The 18048-nt window shown below is 41.2% G+C and overlaps 1 protein-coding gene across 7 annotated transcripts in view; it reads left to right on the top strand.

Annotated features, from left to right (window-relative positions):
* The window catches only part of RAF1 (Raf-1 proto-oncogene, serine/threonine kinase), a 115823-nt gene that overhangs the window by 84441 nt on the left and 13334 nt on the right, over positions 1-18048 (top strand). For all 7 annotated transcript variants that reach the window (XM_039547714.1, XM_039547713.1, XM_039547712.1 and 4 more), the window contains 4 exons: positions 7660-7744; positions 8851-9027; positions 11222-11268; positions 14057-14175. In XM_039547714.1, the coding sequence (XP_039403648.1) occupies positions 7660-7744; positions 8851-9027; positions 11222-11268; positions 14057-14175 (428 nt within the window). The remainder of the gene's footprint in view (positions 1-7659; positions 7745-8850; positions 9028-11221; positions 11269-14056; positions 14176-18048) is intronic.

The following is an 18048-nucleotide window of genomic DNA, read 5'->3' as shown; positions in this document are numbered from 1 at the left end:
GTTTGCAAGGCAATTAATCGCATCCTGCTAAGAAAGACCGTGACTCTGGGAGCGTGCAGGACATGGTGGATGGCTTTGCACAAATGGGTTTCCTAACTGTGGAGGGGCAATAGATGGGACGCATATTCCTATTCTGGCCCCCACCTGGCATCAGAGTACGTTAATCGAAAGGGGTATTTCTCTATGGTTCTCCAGGCGCTTGTGGATCACCGCGGGCGGTGCATGGACCTTTACACAGGCTAGCCGGGAAAGGTGCCTGATGCACGCATCTTTCTGAACAGTGGCCCGTTCAGGAAGATGCAGGCAGGGACTTTTTTCCCAGACAGGAAGATCACAGTAGGGGACGTCGAAATGCCCATTGTGATCCTTGGAGACCCCGCTTACCCGTTACTGCCTTGGCTCATGAAACCCTATACAGGGAAGCTTGACAGGAGCAAGGACCGGTTCAACTACAGGCTGAGCCGGTGCCGAATGACTGTGGAGTGTGCTTTTGGCCGTTTAAAGGCACGCTGGCGTTGCTTGTATGGGAAGCTAGACTTGGGGGGAAAGCAGCATCCCCGCGGTTATATCCGCTTGCTGTACCCTCCATAATATTTGTGAAGGGAAGGGTGAAACATTCAGTGAGGCATGGACCACCGAGGTTCAAGTCCTGGAGGCTGAATATGCACAGCCAGAGAGCAGGGCTAATAGAGAGGCCCAGCACAGGGCTTCAAGGATTAGGGATGCCTTGAGGGAAGAATTTGAGGCTGAAAGCCAACAGTAATGTTTGCTGACTTGCATGGGAGTGAATTGCACTGTTTACACTGTTATTCTATTATCCCTAAAATGATTTGCAGTGCCTCTTTCTTTACTGGGCTAAGGTATCTTTCACTATCTGCTATAATAAAGACTGTTTTCAAAGCCAAGAATTGTTTTATTGTAAAGAAAAAAAATTCCTTGACAGACAGACAGACAGACACACAACATTTCATGAACACAAGAGGGAAGGGGTGTGGGTTGGTGAACTGTACAGTCACAAGTTTGCATATGTCCTGTCTGGAGTGCTGTTTAACGATTCCTGCACTTCAGGGTGCATATACTGCATGGTTATGGGGGTTGAGTGCAGAGGGTAAGGGTGGTAGGTATCAGGGCTGGTTGGTGAACGTACAGGTGTTGGAGGCAGCTGGTGGTGGTAAGAAGCTGAATGCTGGGGAAAGGCGGTTTGAGCTGACATTGGGGCACAAGGAAAAAAGCTTTGGGACGGGGGGGGCTGTGGGGCAGCACGGGACTGCTCTGCCTGCATGGCTACGATTGCCTTGAGAGAGTCCGCTTGGCTCGACAGGATCTCTAGCAGCTGGTTTGTGCTTCTCTTCTTTGCCACAGCGTTTCTACGCCAATGTCTCTGGCGGATCATGCTTTCCTTCTCTCGCCACTCCTTCAGTTCCTTTCTCTCTGCAGCAGAGTGATGAAGAACAGTCTTCAGCATGTCCTCTTTGCTCTTTCGGGGATTTCTTCTCAAATTTTGTAGCTTCTGTGCTGTGGAACATCTGCCCACTCCAGGAGTCAAGGTCACTGTAGAAATGAAACATTTAACAGGGGCAGCATTGTATCCACTATCTCCAGACATGAATTGTTACACTGAGGGAGTTCGCACTTTAACATTGTTTTCCCACACGCATAAGCCACGAAATGGTGAGTGAGGGGTGCTTATAGAAGGAGAAGTGGGGCTTGATTGATAGAGGGGGGCTGGTTGCTTCGGGTAATCTGGAGTGATAGAGGGGTTGAGTGAAGATGCAGCTGCAGGGGTGATCTTCACTATCTACCTATCTCTTCACTAAAGAGTCTCCCAACATTTTTCACAGGAGTTAATCCTGCAAGATATCTCCCTGCTGCGAGTCACTAGGGGACAGCGGGAGGCTCTTTTACAGCAATGTGGATTCCGCCCGGGACCCTACGCGGCTTCCCTGTGTTCAGAAATGATTCCCCCCCCACTCGCGGAACAGTGGCGCGGACGCGTCAGCGTGACTGGGACAAGAAACACAGTGGCTCTCCCTATAAACCTGCGCAGGCATATTGCCCACGCTCTGGCTGAAACTTTTGCTGAGATAACTGAAGCAGATTACCGCGACGTGATAGACCACATCAACGGGCTATTCCACATCTAGAGGCTGGCATGCATGCAACCATAACCCCCCTTCCTCTCCAGAAACATTTCCACCCAGAAAATAAAAGCCGCTTACCGTTAACCCGCTCCTCTGCTTGTCCTTCTGCAACTGCTGGCTGCTGCGATTGGGTACTTTCCTCCTGGCTTGAGAAGAGCTCCTGGCTGCATGCCCACTCTGGGGTGTCTTCCCCCATCCCAGTAGCTTCACTCGTGGTTTCCACCACCCCCCGCCTCCGCCGCCTCCTCCTCCTGTCCCCCAGCCTGCTCAGAAGTGTCCATCGTTATCCTGGGATTGGCAGTGGGGTCACCCCCAAGTATCTCGTCCATCTCCCTGTAAAAACGGCAGGTCGTGGGGGCAGCTCCGGATCGGCGATTACCCTCGCGGGCTTTGTAATAGGCACTCCGCAGCTCCTTAACTTTCACCCTGCATTGCAGTGCGTCCCGATCATGGCCCCTATCCAGCATGGACCTTGATATCTGCTCAAAGATATCGTAATTCCTACGGCCGGAGCGCAGCTGTGCCTGCACTGATTCCTCCCCCCAAACACTGATGAGGTCCAACAGCTCGCCATTGCTCCATGCTGGGGCTCGTTTGCCACGTGGAGGCATGGTCACCTGGAAAGATTAACTGATTGCACTCCACACCTGGCTGCAGCAAACAGGAAGGAGATTTTTAAAATTCCCGGGGCATTTAAAGGGCTGGTCACCTGAGGCAAGAGCAGTAGAGTGCAAACTGATGAGCAGAGTGGCTGAACAGGAATTCTGGGATAGCTCCTTATTCCCTGGAGGACAGGTAAAGCGCTGGTGAGTGTCCACACCTGCTGAGCAGCGCTGGATCACCAGCGCTGCACTCCTTATACCCCTGCCGGGATGGGTTTTCAGCCAGCGCTGCAACCAGGGAGTTGCAGCGCTGGTTGTGCCCTGCAAGTGTGGACGGGGTGTAATTGCAGCGCTGGAAAGCCTCCACCAGCGCTGCAACTTGTAAGTGTAGCCAAGCCCTATATGGTCATATTTTAGTCAGATAACATCACACCACTTCAAGCCAGAGGGGCGGGAGAGGGGGTGAGATCTAGTTTAGGCCCAACATTTAGATAGACCATAGTTCCAGCACCTATGCCTCACTCCCACATTCCCCTCCCCTTCCCTATTCCACCCCCTCTTCCTTCTCCACTGCCTCTTCCCCATAGCTCCTCACCTCCCCCCATTTTCCCCCCCCCGTCCTTACCCAGCCCTACACAGGCACTCACTGTTGCACAAAAAACAAGAAGGCTCCCCATACAAAGAAGGGGAGCATGACTGGCATTAGGATCCAGGAGGCAGCATTCAGCTGCAAAGTCAGCAGAACCAAAATGCAGCCTCCTTCAGCTGGGCAGCTCTGCGCTTGCAGAAGTGAGCAGGGGTTGGTGGGGAGGGCAGTGGCACATAACCCCATGTGTCTTCTTATGCCTTACCTCTGTTTGGGGAGGCAGTCCCCCCCCCCCCAAACTGTGCCCGTGGTAGTCTCCTCCCCCACATCCTCCTGCAGGCGCAGCTTTCCTTCCATTTTCTGCAAGGAAGCACAGGAATTCTGTGGGCGGGGAAGGGCAGTTCCTGCGGTCGCACAGTCAACAGAATTTCCCCAGGAGTAGTGAAGTTGGTAAATTCCAGCACATGCTTTATAGGTACTGTAAAACACCACATCAAGTTTAAACTGTCAAAAATAAAGTAATGTGTATGCGCACACAATAGCCACTCGTTCATGACCACTTAACCAGTTCCGTCCCTCACTTAGCAAACTTCCTAGTTTTGTTCCTTCCCCTTTCCATTTACAAATTCATCGCTATTTAGAGAGAATTTTTCCATCATATTGGTCCATTTTTTGGTTAAGTATTGTAGATTTCCCTGCAGATTTTTTGTTTACTTTGAGAATAAATTTAACTTTGATTCTCTTATTTTCCCTTGCTGACTTATGAGAGGTGAGTGCAAAAGTCAGAATATGGATTCTGTTAGTTTAGAAATTCTGCAATTCTTTTAGAAGTGATGCAAGTCATTTGTATTTAGTAGCTACCAAAGTAAGGAATCAAGTCTACCATAACTACACCTCTACCTGATATAACGTGATCTGATATAACACGGGTTTGCATACAACATGGTAAAGCTCTGATACACTGCTCTGAGCAGTGTGTTAAGGGTGGGCCGAGGGGTTGGATAAGGGGCAGAGGGTCAGGGGCTCCCCCCCCAGGGTCCAGGAGGCAGGAGCTGTGGGGGGGGGGGCAATTTTGGGTGCCCTGCAGTCCCAGAGTGGCCCAGGGGATTAGCGGGAGGCCGGGAACAGCTCTGCTTCCCTCGCCCTGGGGAGAAGGCTTGGGGGAAGGGATCCGCCCCGCCCCCCCCCCCGCACTCACTGGCAGCGGCGGAAGCAGAGCAGCCCGGCCCCAGCGTTCGGCGCTCCGCTTCCCGCCGCAGGTGAGTGTGGGACCTCTTCCCCCTCTTCCCCCCCCCCACCCCGGTGACATGGCTGGGGCTGGGACTGGGGCCACATCGCTCTACTTCCCGCCACAGGTGAATGCAGAAGGGTGTCCTTTCCCCAACCTCCTTTCACTCAGCAGCAGCGGGAAGCAGAGCAGCCCAGCCCTAGCCCACTCTACTCCTCCAGCTCCCAGACGCGGCGCTCCACTTCCTGCCAAAGGTGAGTACGGGGGGGACATCCTTTCCCCAACCTCCCCGCACTCACTGGCGGCGGGAAGTGGAGCGCTGCGTCTGGGAGGTGGCGGAGTGGAGTGGGCTGGGGCCACGTTGCTCCGCTTCCCACCGCTGCTGGTGAGTGCCTGTCAGGGGGCGGGGGGCATGGATAGTGGTCAGAGCAGTCAGGGGACAGGGAGCAGGGGGGTTGGATGGGGGTGGGGTCCTGGGGGTGATTAGAAACAGGGGTCTCTGTAGAGGGCAGTCAGGGAACAAGGAACGGGGGGGCAAAGCAAGTTCGATATAACGTGGTCTCACCTATAAAGCGGTGAGATTTTTTGTCGCCCAAGGACTGCGTTATATCAGGGTAGAGGTGTACTTGAGGAGAACATCACGAGGGAGAAAGCAACATCTTGAAAGCTTCCATGTTTGACTAAATACATAGTGGTAAAATTTTCTGTCACCTATTTTCCTTCCTCCTTTATCACTTTTCTCTCCCACCTCCTTTTTTCTACTTTTATATCTATATTAAGGGTGGCATTTTCCCCACAGAAATAGGAATAGATTTAGGAGCAAGAGTGGATAAATGTTATGATAAAAGGGCTCCATTGTGAAGCCATGTTATAGATCTGAACTGCAACTGTTAGTGATAGTATAATGGATGCCCTGTTTTTAGTACTGTGTGTGAGAGAGGAGGGCAGAGGAAAAAGGGGGTTAGTTGGAGGCTGCGAAAGCTTCCATTGGGATTCTTTACAAAAAAGCTCTAGCAGGAAGATATTGGTAGATATTGCTGCAGTACTGTAGCTAATTAAAAAAATACATGAGTTAAGTAGAGAAGTTGTTCAGCCAACAAATGGATTACTTTTCTTGTGTTGTATCCATGGGCGGCGGGTATCGTAGGCAGGGGTAGGCTGTGCCTTCCCAAACAGCCCTGCGTTGCCCTGCCCATGCTCTGCCCCCAACCCAGGCCCCCTCCTGTGGTTCCCAGAGTGATCTGCCTTGGGGGCTGGCTGGCTGGCCTGCCTCCTATAGTGAGGAGTCAGGGCGGCTGGGCCCGTGCTCCCCGGAGCACTGGGGTTGGCCGACCCGCCTGGCCGCCAGGAGCACTGGGGCCAGGAACACTGTTGCCTGGCTGCCCTGAGCAGCAGGTTGGGAGCGCTGCTGGCCGGAGCACCTGGGGGCAGATGGGGAGGGAGGCAAGGCCTTGGGTACAAGGGGAGGATCTGGGGGCTAGCCTCCCCCAACCGCCGGGTCACCAACCACCCGTGGTTGTATCCCTTTCCCCCTTTCTTTTATTTCTTTCTTTCTAGATTGAAGGCTCCTCAGACCAACGAGACTCTTCATATATGTTTGTATAGCACTTAGCAGAATGGAGCCCCAATCCCGGGTGGGGCCTCTGGTCACTACAGTAATACAAATGATGATGATTTAAAATAACATACAAAACATGAAAAATACTATTAATATCCATTTCTATTTATGGAACACCTGCTGGGTAGCTAAAAGGGACTTTTCCTCAAAGAACCCGTCAGAACTTTTGGAGATCAATCTTTTTCTAAAGGCAAGAAAGACCATCTTGGAAAAATCATTAATTTGCCATTATAATTGCAGATAACCCTGTGCATGTTAGGGCTTTGTTTAATGTAGGTGGTTTGGCAATGTTAAACAGGAGTAACCTTAAAATTGTGAGAGATGCTATAAACAGGCCTATCATCAAGCAGGTCCTTAGGTTTACTTATGTACAGATTAGTCCAGCCAGCTTCCCTGCAGTTCTGTTTGGCAAGGGGATTACAACCATTACAACAACCAGGGCCTCATGAGGCCCTGCCAATACAAGATTATTCCCTCCAGCCGTATTCTAAAGTGCAATGTCCAGTTTAATGTTAAATGAGTGTAACTTTCACTACTTCCCTGGAGGGACTGATGGTCCCTGCTTTAAAAATTTCTCCTTACATTCATTTGCTCAGCTTCATACCATTATTGTTGTACTTTGTTAAATCATATTCCTCTCCCTCTTTGTAATATAATTATAAAGAGCTGACACTGGATACCAGTCCTCCCATACATAAACTAAATTGCTGCTTAACTTTGGTCTTTGTTTATATTCCCGCAGCAGGTGCAGAATCCAAAGCAGATGCTCACATTCAAGTTAATTTGAATTCACTTTTCAAGTAATACTTTGCAATATGCTGTATCAAATGGTTAAAGAACTGATGCGCTATTACGCTTCCTTTGCCACTAACTGTAATTCAAACATTAAAATCATGGTTTATTCTGCTGTTCTCTAGACATTAATTTTGAGGGAATGAAAGTCTAATTCTATTAATTTAATAGATAATTTTTCTGTACTAAAACTGGGAAGAGGGAAGAGAAATGAGAATTTGGGTTCCTGATGGAAATCTGTTGAATACAGTGGATACAGTGCTTGAAACAAAGTGCTGAGGATGCATTTCTCCCCAAATAGCTTTTATTTAGAAAAACAACTTAATTGTTTCCCCCTAGGTTAATAACTAAGATGTTTATACCTTCAGATTTCTGTATGTTGTAGAGTGGCCTTTGCTTAATATCACACATGTGGTCCCATCAGCTGGTTCCTAGCCATTTAATAATGAAAAACCCTTTTCAAGTAATTAGAAAAATGATTGATCTTTTATTTGGGGTTACATGATACCATCTCCACCAAATGAATTGTATGAAAATACAAAAGTCTGTTTTGTTTGTGGACCTCCCGGTGTACAAATTACCAAAGATGTATTGTGCAGAAATTTCAGAATTTTTAAGTGTAGAGGTGATAATGCTCCTCTAAAAGACTGTTACAGTGTTGTTGGTAACCTTTATGTTAAATGTATTTGCAGGAGATGTAGCAGTGAAGATATTAAAGGTTGTAAATCCAACCCCAGAACAGTTTCAGGCCTTCAGAAATGAAGTGGCTGTATTAAGGTGAGCTGATAACATGGATTTGCATAATTTTGCATTTACTAATTTTAATGCATTTTTGACCCTTCCAAAAGTGAATGTCACAGGTTGACTGAATTTTCAGTATAGTAAGTGGTACAGTGTTACCTGCTATGGACTGTAAATTTACTGTCTTTCAGTGCCACCCTATCACATGGTGCAGGATAATAGAAGTACTGATCAGTTTTGAGACCTTTATAATTTTTAATACCTCATTCATTATCCATTGAACTCTTTTTTCTAAGCTAAATAGTATTAACATTTGTAATCCCTTGCCATAATTTTGTTGCCATTCTCTGGAACTCTTGAATCTCATCACTTTTAGGTAAGGTGATGGATACTGGACAGAATATTTGAGATTAAGGTGTGCCTTTTTATTATAACGTCGTAGTATTTTCTGTACTTTTAAAATCCATTCCCTAGTCAACTCAGGAAACCTCTTTGCTTTAATTACTGCCTGTGCAATGTCCAATAATTAAGAGCTATTTTATGTGTATGAGAATAGCTTTTTTTGCCTCTATTTAATTATTTTACACTACACAAGTTAAATTTCTGTCGTCATGCTGCATAATGCTCCAGTGTATTTAAATCTGTCATTTTTTCATGTCTCCATAGTATTTTCTATGAACCAGAACAATTTAATGTCAACTGCAAACTGCAGCTGGACCTTTTGATAGATTTCAATTAACTTTTCCAAAGTACTTTAACATAGAAGAGAGGGATAATTTGCCTTTATGGAAGCTGTAGTAGTTTGATTCTGCCATGTTATACTTAAGTATTATATTAATCTGTCTTTACTTGGACTCTGAAATAACCTTCTTGAAACTAAGAAGAAACATTTTAAAGTTAATAATTGCATGTTTTTTTTTTTAAAAATGCCTGCTAACTTTCCTGTTTTTAAGAGGTAACTGTGATATGTTGTTTTCTAAAAATAACATCTTGCACACATGCATCCACATGCTCCTCAAATAATTTTGTAAACTCTAGATCTAAATACTTTGATGTCTCCTTAGGCAAGAATACATTTCAGGGAACTTTACAAATATTTAAAAGAAGATGTTTGTTCTTTTCCTTTCCACTTCTTCCATTAGGAAGACCCGACATGTTAATATTTTGCTGTTCATGGGCTACATGACTAAAGACAATCTGGCTATTGTTACGCAGTGGTGCGAAGGGAGCAGCCTGTATAAGCACCTGCATGTACAAGAGACCAAGTTCCAAATGTTCCAGCTCATTGATATTGCCCGACAGACAGCACAAGGAATGGAGTGAGTAGGATTAGAAATTGTCTATTCTGGTCTGCCGATCTTCTTCAGGAGCAACTAATACATACAAGAAACATTGTCCTAATGTATAATATATATTAACATGGTACCAAACCCTCAAAGAGTTACAGTAGAATCTCAGAGTTACGAACAGTTCGGGAATGGAGGTTGTTCGTAATTCTGAACAAAACATTATGGTGGTTCTTTCAAAAGTTTTCAGCTGAACATTGACTTAATACAGATTTGAAACTTTACTATGTAGAAGAAAAATGCTGCTTTCCCTTTATTTTTTTGAGTAATTTACGTTTAACACAATACTGTACTGTATTTGCTCTTTTTTTGGGTCACTGCTGCTTGATTGTGTACTTCCAATTCCAAATGAAGAGTGTGTGGTTGACTGGTCAGTTTGTAACTCTGAGGCTCTACTGTATACAAGTTATTAGGGAAGATAATGTTGACTGAGGACTGAAAGTCTGAATAACATTTCTGAAATTTTAATGTTTCAGAGCTTCTTAAAAATACAATTAAAAATCCTTCTGGTCATATCATTTTAAAATGTACATTTTTTATTATACACAAAATTGGAGAAAAATAGTATGTGATCATGTAATCAAAGACAGTATCCTAATGCATATGCACAAGACGATTGAATTAAGGTTGCATGGGAAATCTTAATTCTGGCATTTCCTAATGTTTGAGTGCCCGATTCTGCAAATTTAGTATTTTTCTAATGTAGGGTTTTTTTGTAATTTCCAAGGCTTTTAAAAAAGTGAACTGAAAAAATAAAGTCCACCATGTGGCATTATATTGATACGTGTGCGTATTCTCAGCAGCGGTAGAACTTTTTAGATCTACCACTCAGACCTCTGCCGCTTGAGCTAATAGAGAAGAACCTATTATTGCTACTAGTTACTCCATGTGCACCAGCACAAGAGGAGGTGGAGCATAGGCTTTGCCATGGGGTTTCACAGATATTTTCTGACACCAAAGGAAATTGTTTCTAGTAGTCAGAGACTCTTCTACCCCATCCCCTCAAGCCTGTGGCTGTCCTGTCTCTGTCCCACCCCAGTCCATTCTGTTTGCCTAACCAGTCCACACTTCTCATGCTTCTCATCCCAGTATGCTTACCCAGCCAGTCCTAGTCTCCCTGTGTGGGTTCTATCGAAAATCAAATCCATTTTTCTATATATATAGAAAAGTATCTTAAACTAGTAACCCTTTATGTAATAAAAATTAACAAGTTAATTTGATTTTAAAAACAAAGTGAAGTATATTTTCAGTTTTTGCTAGGCATATACTTGTAAATTTTGGCTCAGAATAAATTTTAAAACCAAATTATAAGCAACTAAAATAATATAGAAAAGCCCTGCAGTTTCTTATATATTTACAGTGGTGCCAGTATGCCTTTATAATTATCTGTCAGCATGGATTGCAGGAAGACTACTAAGTCTAAAAATTCTTGACAATGCTACGTGAGATTTAGATAATCTTTTCTTTCTTGCTCTTAAATCTGAGACACAAGATAACACTGTCATACAGCCTTTCAGAGATGGGGGCAGTTCAAATATTGCACACATTGCTAATTACAAACCTACTGAAAATGTTTGTTTTGCTTCCCAGAGAAGAAGCTAGAAGATATAGTTTAACCTTTAGTTTATTGGCAGACAATTTTAAGCTGATTTCAACCTCACTAGTGTAATTTTGGGTTGATGTAGGTTAATGGAATGCAATATTAGGTAAAGATAATTTTACATTAGTGGTGAGTTGCATTCCTTTCTATGGCTGTTCTAAAAGAAATGATACTGACCAATTCATGTGGAAAGGAATGACACAGTTCTTATAGTATTTTCTCATTATTGAAGGCAAATGTTGATACATAAACAGCAAATGGAGCATAAGCATAAAAATAGCTTTATGAAGGACCTACAGAAATGATGGTTATTTTCTTTTTTTAGTCTTGTGGACTGGTAAAATTAAATACACACTATCAAGCCAAAGGGCAGTTAGCACCAAGTTTTAAGCTTAGAACAAGTTGAACTATGGCCCTAAAACACTTAGAGGTAAAATTTTATAATTTATTCAGGTAGCTTTTGTAAAAAAAATTTATTTAGACTAATTTTGGTTTGCCAAATTAATATGTATGAATAAATAAATAACAATAGATATATTTTTAAAAACATTTTTTTTCTTTTCACAGCTATTTACATGCAAAGAATATCATCCACAGAGACATGAAATCAAATAGTATCCTTTCTCTAATTAGTCAAATTTCCTTTAACTGTTTAAATTGGTATCAGACTGATGACTAAATATAAATACTGTGAAGGTCTTTTTGTGAAGTTGAAACATCCTAGTTAAAATTACAACAATTTAAAAACAAAATAAAATCGGTCTCTTTAGTGATCAAAAGGAAGTCCTTCCCCAGCAAGGTAAAGATGTATGGAATATATATTTATACACTTACTCTTTCTTACCTGTGTTCATATGCAATCTTGGGATGCAAACCTGACCTATTTTAATCTAATTGACTGACTTCCAATATATCCCTAGCTTCAAAAGATTATTTAGGACAGAAATTAGACTCTTATTTTGATTACTTTCATATGGGATTAGATGACCAAAAACACAAAAGAGATGGAAACTTTTGGTGGAAACTGAGCCAAAAATCTTCTTGATTCTAAAATTGGGAAGGGAAAATGTATAATGAACTTGACTAATATGTTCCTAGCAGCATACCTATTGAATAATTCGTACTGAATAAAGATTCTGCACTTTCCTTTTGCATGTCACTTTTATTTTCTTGATATGTGAGGCTTATGTGTAGGTAATTTTAAAAAAAATGTCTATTCTAGGAGCTCAGCTTATGAACTGAATATATGGCAAGTCTCTGGTTTATGAACTTTAAGCAAGTCTCTGGCTTTGAAACTACCAAGCAGAATGTTGATTGAAATTGGCAAAATAACAAACTGAAACATGCCTCAGCAGAATGTGTGGAGGGGGACTGTTTTCTCAAGGGGCAGAATTTCTACAAAAATAACTTCAGTTGTTCAGTAAACAAATGAGTGTTCATGTTTTCAATGAGGATGAAAGACTAATAATTTTAAGTGTAAAATTGCTGTTGATACATTTATAATCATAACTATCTTTTATATCATTAACTTATTTGTCTGCTTTTCCCCTCAAGTTCACTAGATAGCATAAGAAGAGTAAGGAATATCTCTTTTTGACACATCTATAGAATCTTTCAGAATATTAGATTTTTTCAATTAATTATTGAATTAGATTTTGAAGTGTTTTTTCCTTCTGGAACAATACCACTACTAAAGGACATATTGGAGCTGTTAATGGTGGGGGTATACTGTATAAAGCTTATATCCTATGCTACAAACTGTAGAGCTCCCAATTGAGTGACATTCCTAAATTAAGCCTCTTGGTGCACACCCCCAACAATGAGCACCAGATAGATACATTTAATTTGGTATCTGTTTCCAGTGATAAATGCTTCCACTTATTTTGAACTCTGTGATAAACGGTGAGCTTTATTCATCTACTTAGGTATATACGCAGATACAGACAAAAACTGTTGTGAGAGTTATGATCTAAACTTAGCTATGGTAGAAGTGAAAGCCTAGTTACTCCAGGGGGAATTCAGTGCCACTGTGTGTGCATAATTAATGAGCCACACATTTTTTTGCACAGAAAAAAGCTTCTGCTGGAAAATTGCTGCAGTTTCACCTTTTGCACACCAGAGGGTGCTGTGGCACTAGAACAGAGCAGCTGCTCCCAGCCAGCTGGGGAAGAGAGAGAGCCTGCCTTCTTCGTAGTGCCTATCGGGCTAGGTCAGGAGACAGGCTATGGGGAGACAGTGTGCATGGGGCTGCTGGGGGGTCAGACGAGCTCATAAGGGCTACTGGGGGAGGACAGACTGAGGCGGGCTGAATGGGAGTGGAGGTGCAGGGTCACATGGTGATGGGGGAGGGGGTACAGGGCCACATAGGGACGGGGGTGGCTGAGCGGGAGCACAGAGACACATGGGGATGGGGGAGGGAGTGTCTGGGGGTGAAGGGACATGTGGCCAAGGGGGTGCAAGGACACATGGGGATGGGGGGAGTGCGTGTCTGAGTGGGGGTGGAGGGACACGTGGACGGGGCAGATGTCTGACTGAACGGGAGAGACTAGGAGTCAGTCATGGTCTGCATGGGGGAAGCTCCCTAACAATCCCTCCCTGCCCCCACCCCCCCCAAAAAAAACCCAACAACCACCTGTTCCATACTTTTCCCACCCAAACCCAATAACCCTCCAAGTTCACACTCAGGCTCGTTCCCAGCAATTACTTCCTTCTCCCATAGCTCCTCTGTTACCCCGACTCCCCCAAGCCTTTGCACTGCTTCTGATGGGTGTGGGAAATATGGTTCTGTATTGTAGTTTAAATGAATTATTACTCCAAGTTCTGTATTAATATGAGTAGTAAGGAATCTGTTTGTCAAAAAACATTTCCTCAATCTTTTTTGTTGTCTGTATTGTTACAGACATACTTGCTGAAATAAATGACCAAAGATAATTGAAACAGGTGCGATTATATAGTGTTATTTTGACAAATAAAATATGCAGAATTTTTCAGAATTTGAAAATATTGTCCGCAGAAATTTTAATTTTTTGGCGCAGAATTCCCCCAGGAGTAGCTAGTACACTAAAAAATAATACTGAGCTGTCTCATAATTATTCCAGCCTCTCTGCTAAAATATTTGCATTTTCCCTGAGTGTTAGCTATGTTAGTGTAGGCGTAATAAATATGAATAAAATGAAAGGGGAGTGATTTGGGATTATATTTATCTCAAAACTAGGAAAATGTTTTTAACTACCACCTATTGAGGTCATGCATGAAGTGAATCAGATCAAATACAGAAACTGAGCAAAACTCTTTGCACACTGACTGGTATATGAGAAAAAAATAAACCATTTTGTAAAGGTGATAGAAAATCCAGTCTGATTTACACAAATTTTCTTCAGAAGTTCCTAAACAACCTTTTAGATATATTTCTTCATGAAGGCCTCACAGTGAAAATAGGAGATTTTGGTCTGGCAACAGTAAAATCCAGATGGAGTGGATCTCAGCAGGTGGAGCAGCCGTCTGGTTCAGTCCTCTGGATGGTAAGAAAAATACTTGATGATTTTTTAAATTCTGCCTCATTTGTGTGCAAATTCAAATTGTTTTCTCAATGGGAGAATACTGTGGTTCAAACTGTTTTGACAAAGCAATATTAAAATTCTTATTAATTATATTTTGCTTTGGTTAATTAGTTAATTGCCTAATCAAAGGTACTTTGTTGTTCCAAAGTATGTAAGTTTCTTTGGGTACTTGATCTCCTAATCCATGGAGATATGGGTGTCACGTGTTTCCTTGTTTTTGGTGCTCACTTCTGAGAGTGGTTTACCAGCATAAAGTAATGCTGCTGTCAGTTCTGCAAGTGTCATTTTTTAAAGATGGTTTTGTTAGGACAGCAAAATATTTGCTTTACCTAAAGGTTTGAAAGTGTCAGAATTCTTTAGAACTTGTTTGGCATTTTGCTTGTATTGTGCTTCAAAATAAATATATATTTTTAAACAATCCATTCTGGCACATCAGGCTCCAGTAAGCTTCAGCCATTGCCATATAACACAAAAGTTAATTATTCTAATTTTTAGAAAATATGCTGATTATTAAAATTATTAATTTTTTGTTCCCTGGTGTGATGGGATTTTTTAAAATGTCGAGTGTTGCTGGATTAGTATTTTATTATGTTTCTGTAAAGCCCCTGTCGGGATTTTGTTGGCACTATTTTAAAAATATCATTCTAGGTGACTTTGAGCAAATGAGTGTCTTTACCTTTCAGTCAACTCGTAAGGAATATCCTGTGCTACTATATAGATAATTCTTTTTATAAAGCTACTCATGGGCAATCCCTGTTGCTAATATACATACTTGCATATTCTTGTAATGTATATCCCTGCTGCATACATTCAATATAGTAGACTTGGCAGGGCATGAGAATTTTTTTGTTTCCCGACTCAGCATCTGTGGAGTATATTTGTTTTTTTACTTTTTATATTAAATTGGAAATATTTTTTTCCTGAATCACTTGGAGGGAGTAACACATGTATAACTTACTGTACCTTTGAAAGTGGGTCTCACTATGGGGGAAATAGTCACATGTGTCCTCCTTTGATGCTCTATTTACTACTTAAATGCATTTTGCTAATACATCTGTTTTAGTTTCCCCCATTTGATTTTGCAAAGAAGTTGTAAGGTGCTGTGTAAAGGATATGATATTGCCCCCAACACATGGTGGTGATTTCATTACTGGATCAAACAGAGTGAAGTGAGAGAGGGTGTGTGCTTATTAATGTACACATCTTGAATAATAGCAAGAGAGAAATAGAAATAATAGTAAAGTGAATTGCTTTTTATCTAAATATTCTATCTCAAATATGAAATTACCTATTTACACAGTTCCTATGTTCGGTTATATTGATCAGTTCACTTAATTCTGATTCATGGCTCTAGCCATTTTCTTACCGTTTCCAATGTTTGCTACTTGTATATACTGTTTTCTAACAAACTGAAACCAATAAATGATTTTTTTTAAAAAGGAATTGTAATTCCTGTTAGCACTATGGACCAAAACTACCCTGGAGTCAATAGCTGATATATAAGAGGACACTTATAGCATATATTGACAGAAGAGGGTATAATTAACACTATTTAGGAATCCCATGCTTCTATTAAGATTCCTGTCTGTAAAACTGGGATATAGAATAGTAAGTGTTGTCTTTTTTCTTTGATACAAGCAAGAGTAACAATACCTTATAAAGTGTTTCTCTACCATTAAATGCCAGTTCTAAGGAAATACAGACAAAGAAGTATTAAATTTGAAACTTACAAGTAAGGAACAGAAATTAAGGCTTCCTCTCTATCCTTTTCACACCCTGTTGTTCATAGAAATTTCACCACGCACACTGATGGTCCCCTTCTTTACCTAGGCATAATGCAACAAGTCATTATATCCCCACCCTTGCTTTTGTGGCTTGCATCAGCTGCTAAATGTTATTTGAGCATAGGATTTTGTTAGCACTTTGGCATAATGCTTGCGGCATGTTCACTGCTTGCAATGGACTGGAAAAATTGGACTCCTGTTGAAGATGGATGTAAGTTTACTTAAGTGTTACATAACTTTGTTCTTGGCTAATGGCAGAACATGCAATATCAGGCAGCTGGACATAGACTACTTTAAAACTGCATACTATATAATCATGCAATCCATATGTAACAAACAAAATGAATGTGAATTCAAATAACTGCAGTTTAGCCGTGAAAAGCGTCAACTGCCTTTTGGCCCTGATCTTGCAATCCCCCTACTCATTCAAGCAGTCCTTACTCATGAAAAAATACTCTCTACATTAATTCAGTGGCGGTACTTGTTTAAGGACTGATCATCTGAGTAACGCTTTGCAGAGTTGGGCCCTTTACAGTCTAATGATTGCATAGTTTCACACTTCCTTAAACTTAGAAAACGTGTGCTCTGGATTTTGTATTCAACTGTACAGTTTAGGTTTTTGTATGTTCTTGGTATATCTTGTGTATTTCAGTCAACCAGAACTGTAAGATTGTGAAGATAGAGAGTTCTCCCTTCCTTTAAGTAGTTTTTAATGTGTAGAGTGCTGTATTGGTATCAAATTTACAAATAAAATATAAATTAATTTTACTAGACAGTTATTGCTCTGACATTGGAAAGCTCATGTGCTATGATTGTTCATTTTGAATGAGGATTTTCAGCTACATCACGACTTCAAGATAGCACAGTTTTGCCTTCTCTGAGATTATAGTCCAATACTTTATGGGTTGCTATATTTCAACGTTCCTTGCAAAGCTGAACCTCTTACTAGGCTATAATGTTTTAACAGTTAATTAACTCCTTTTCTGTCTTTTTTTTTTTTTTTTTTTAAATTCATGTCCAGGATTATCATGCCCTATATTAATTTTAATGCTAAATACATATTTTCGTAGCATCAAAAACTTGACTAAAGAGTCCTAAATAATTGGGTACTACAATGATGAGCACTATAGAAAACCAATAGAATATGGCTGAACATTTAGGATTGACAATTTTTGGCAATTAGAGTTTTAACTTTAATGATAAAAGAGCAAGGATTATATGAAGTTTTCTTTAGCATCTGGCGTTCAGCTGATACCTGTTTTCTCATAAACATTTCAATTTTTTAAATCGATAGGTTTAAATTAGTTTTAGGAAATACAAATATTACACAAAAGAAAGGAGGAGTAAAGCTTTTATGAAGCATTGAATTTTTGGTGCAATTTCCTGTTGGCTTTTGTTTTAGATTATTTGTATACTTATCTTCCATAAACAAATCTTAGCCAAGCATCCTTGTATTCTTAACAAACATTTCCTGGTTTTTCTCAGAACACAAATATAGAGTAACAATGAAGACTGCCAGCCCATATTAACACCAAGAGCATACGTTTAAAGTAACACTTGCAGGTAGTCTAATACTAAAATTCGGGACTGTTAAAATATGTTAATTAAAATATTTAAAATTCAATACATAATCTTTGAGTTAAATTATTCCCATGCAGTGTGAATCTTTCAGCATTGTTTTAGAACATAATCTGGAAAATGATACTGACCAATCTTTTTTCATTGTGAAAACTGAGTGAAGGTTTTAAAAAACAAACAAACAAAAAAAAACAAACAAAGAATATAAATGATGAAAGTGAAATACTCTTTTAAAATGTTTCAAATTAATACTCTGAGGTGTCAGGTAAGAAACTTTGTTGTGTATTTTTCAAATTCCTTTTTACCTGATAATGGACGTTTATGATTAAAGGACCACTGCAATTTTTATATTTAGTGCTCTTAGGAACTCTGTTTGATTTGACGTATTTGACATGTTCCAGTGCGATTTATTTTGCTAGATTTCACTTTACGAAGGAAAGACGTAAAACTGAATTTCTAACACTGGCAAAAG

This window comes from Mauremys reevesii, linkage group 7, assembly GCF_016161935.1.
Source record: "Mauremys reevesii isolate NIE-2019 linkage group 7, ASM1616193v1, whole genome shotgun sequence".
Lineage (NCBI taxonomy): Eukaryota > Metazoa > Chordata > Testudines > Geoemydidae > Mauremys > Mauremys reevesii.
This window is presented reverse-complemented; position numbering and strand designations above follow the sequence as displayed.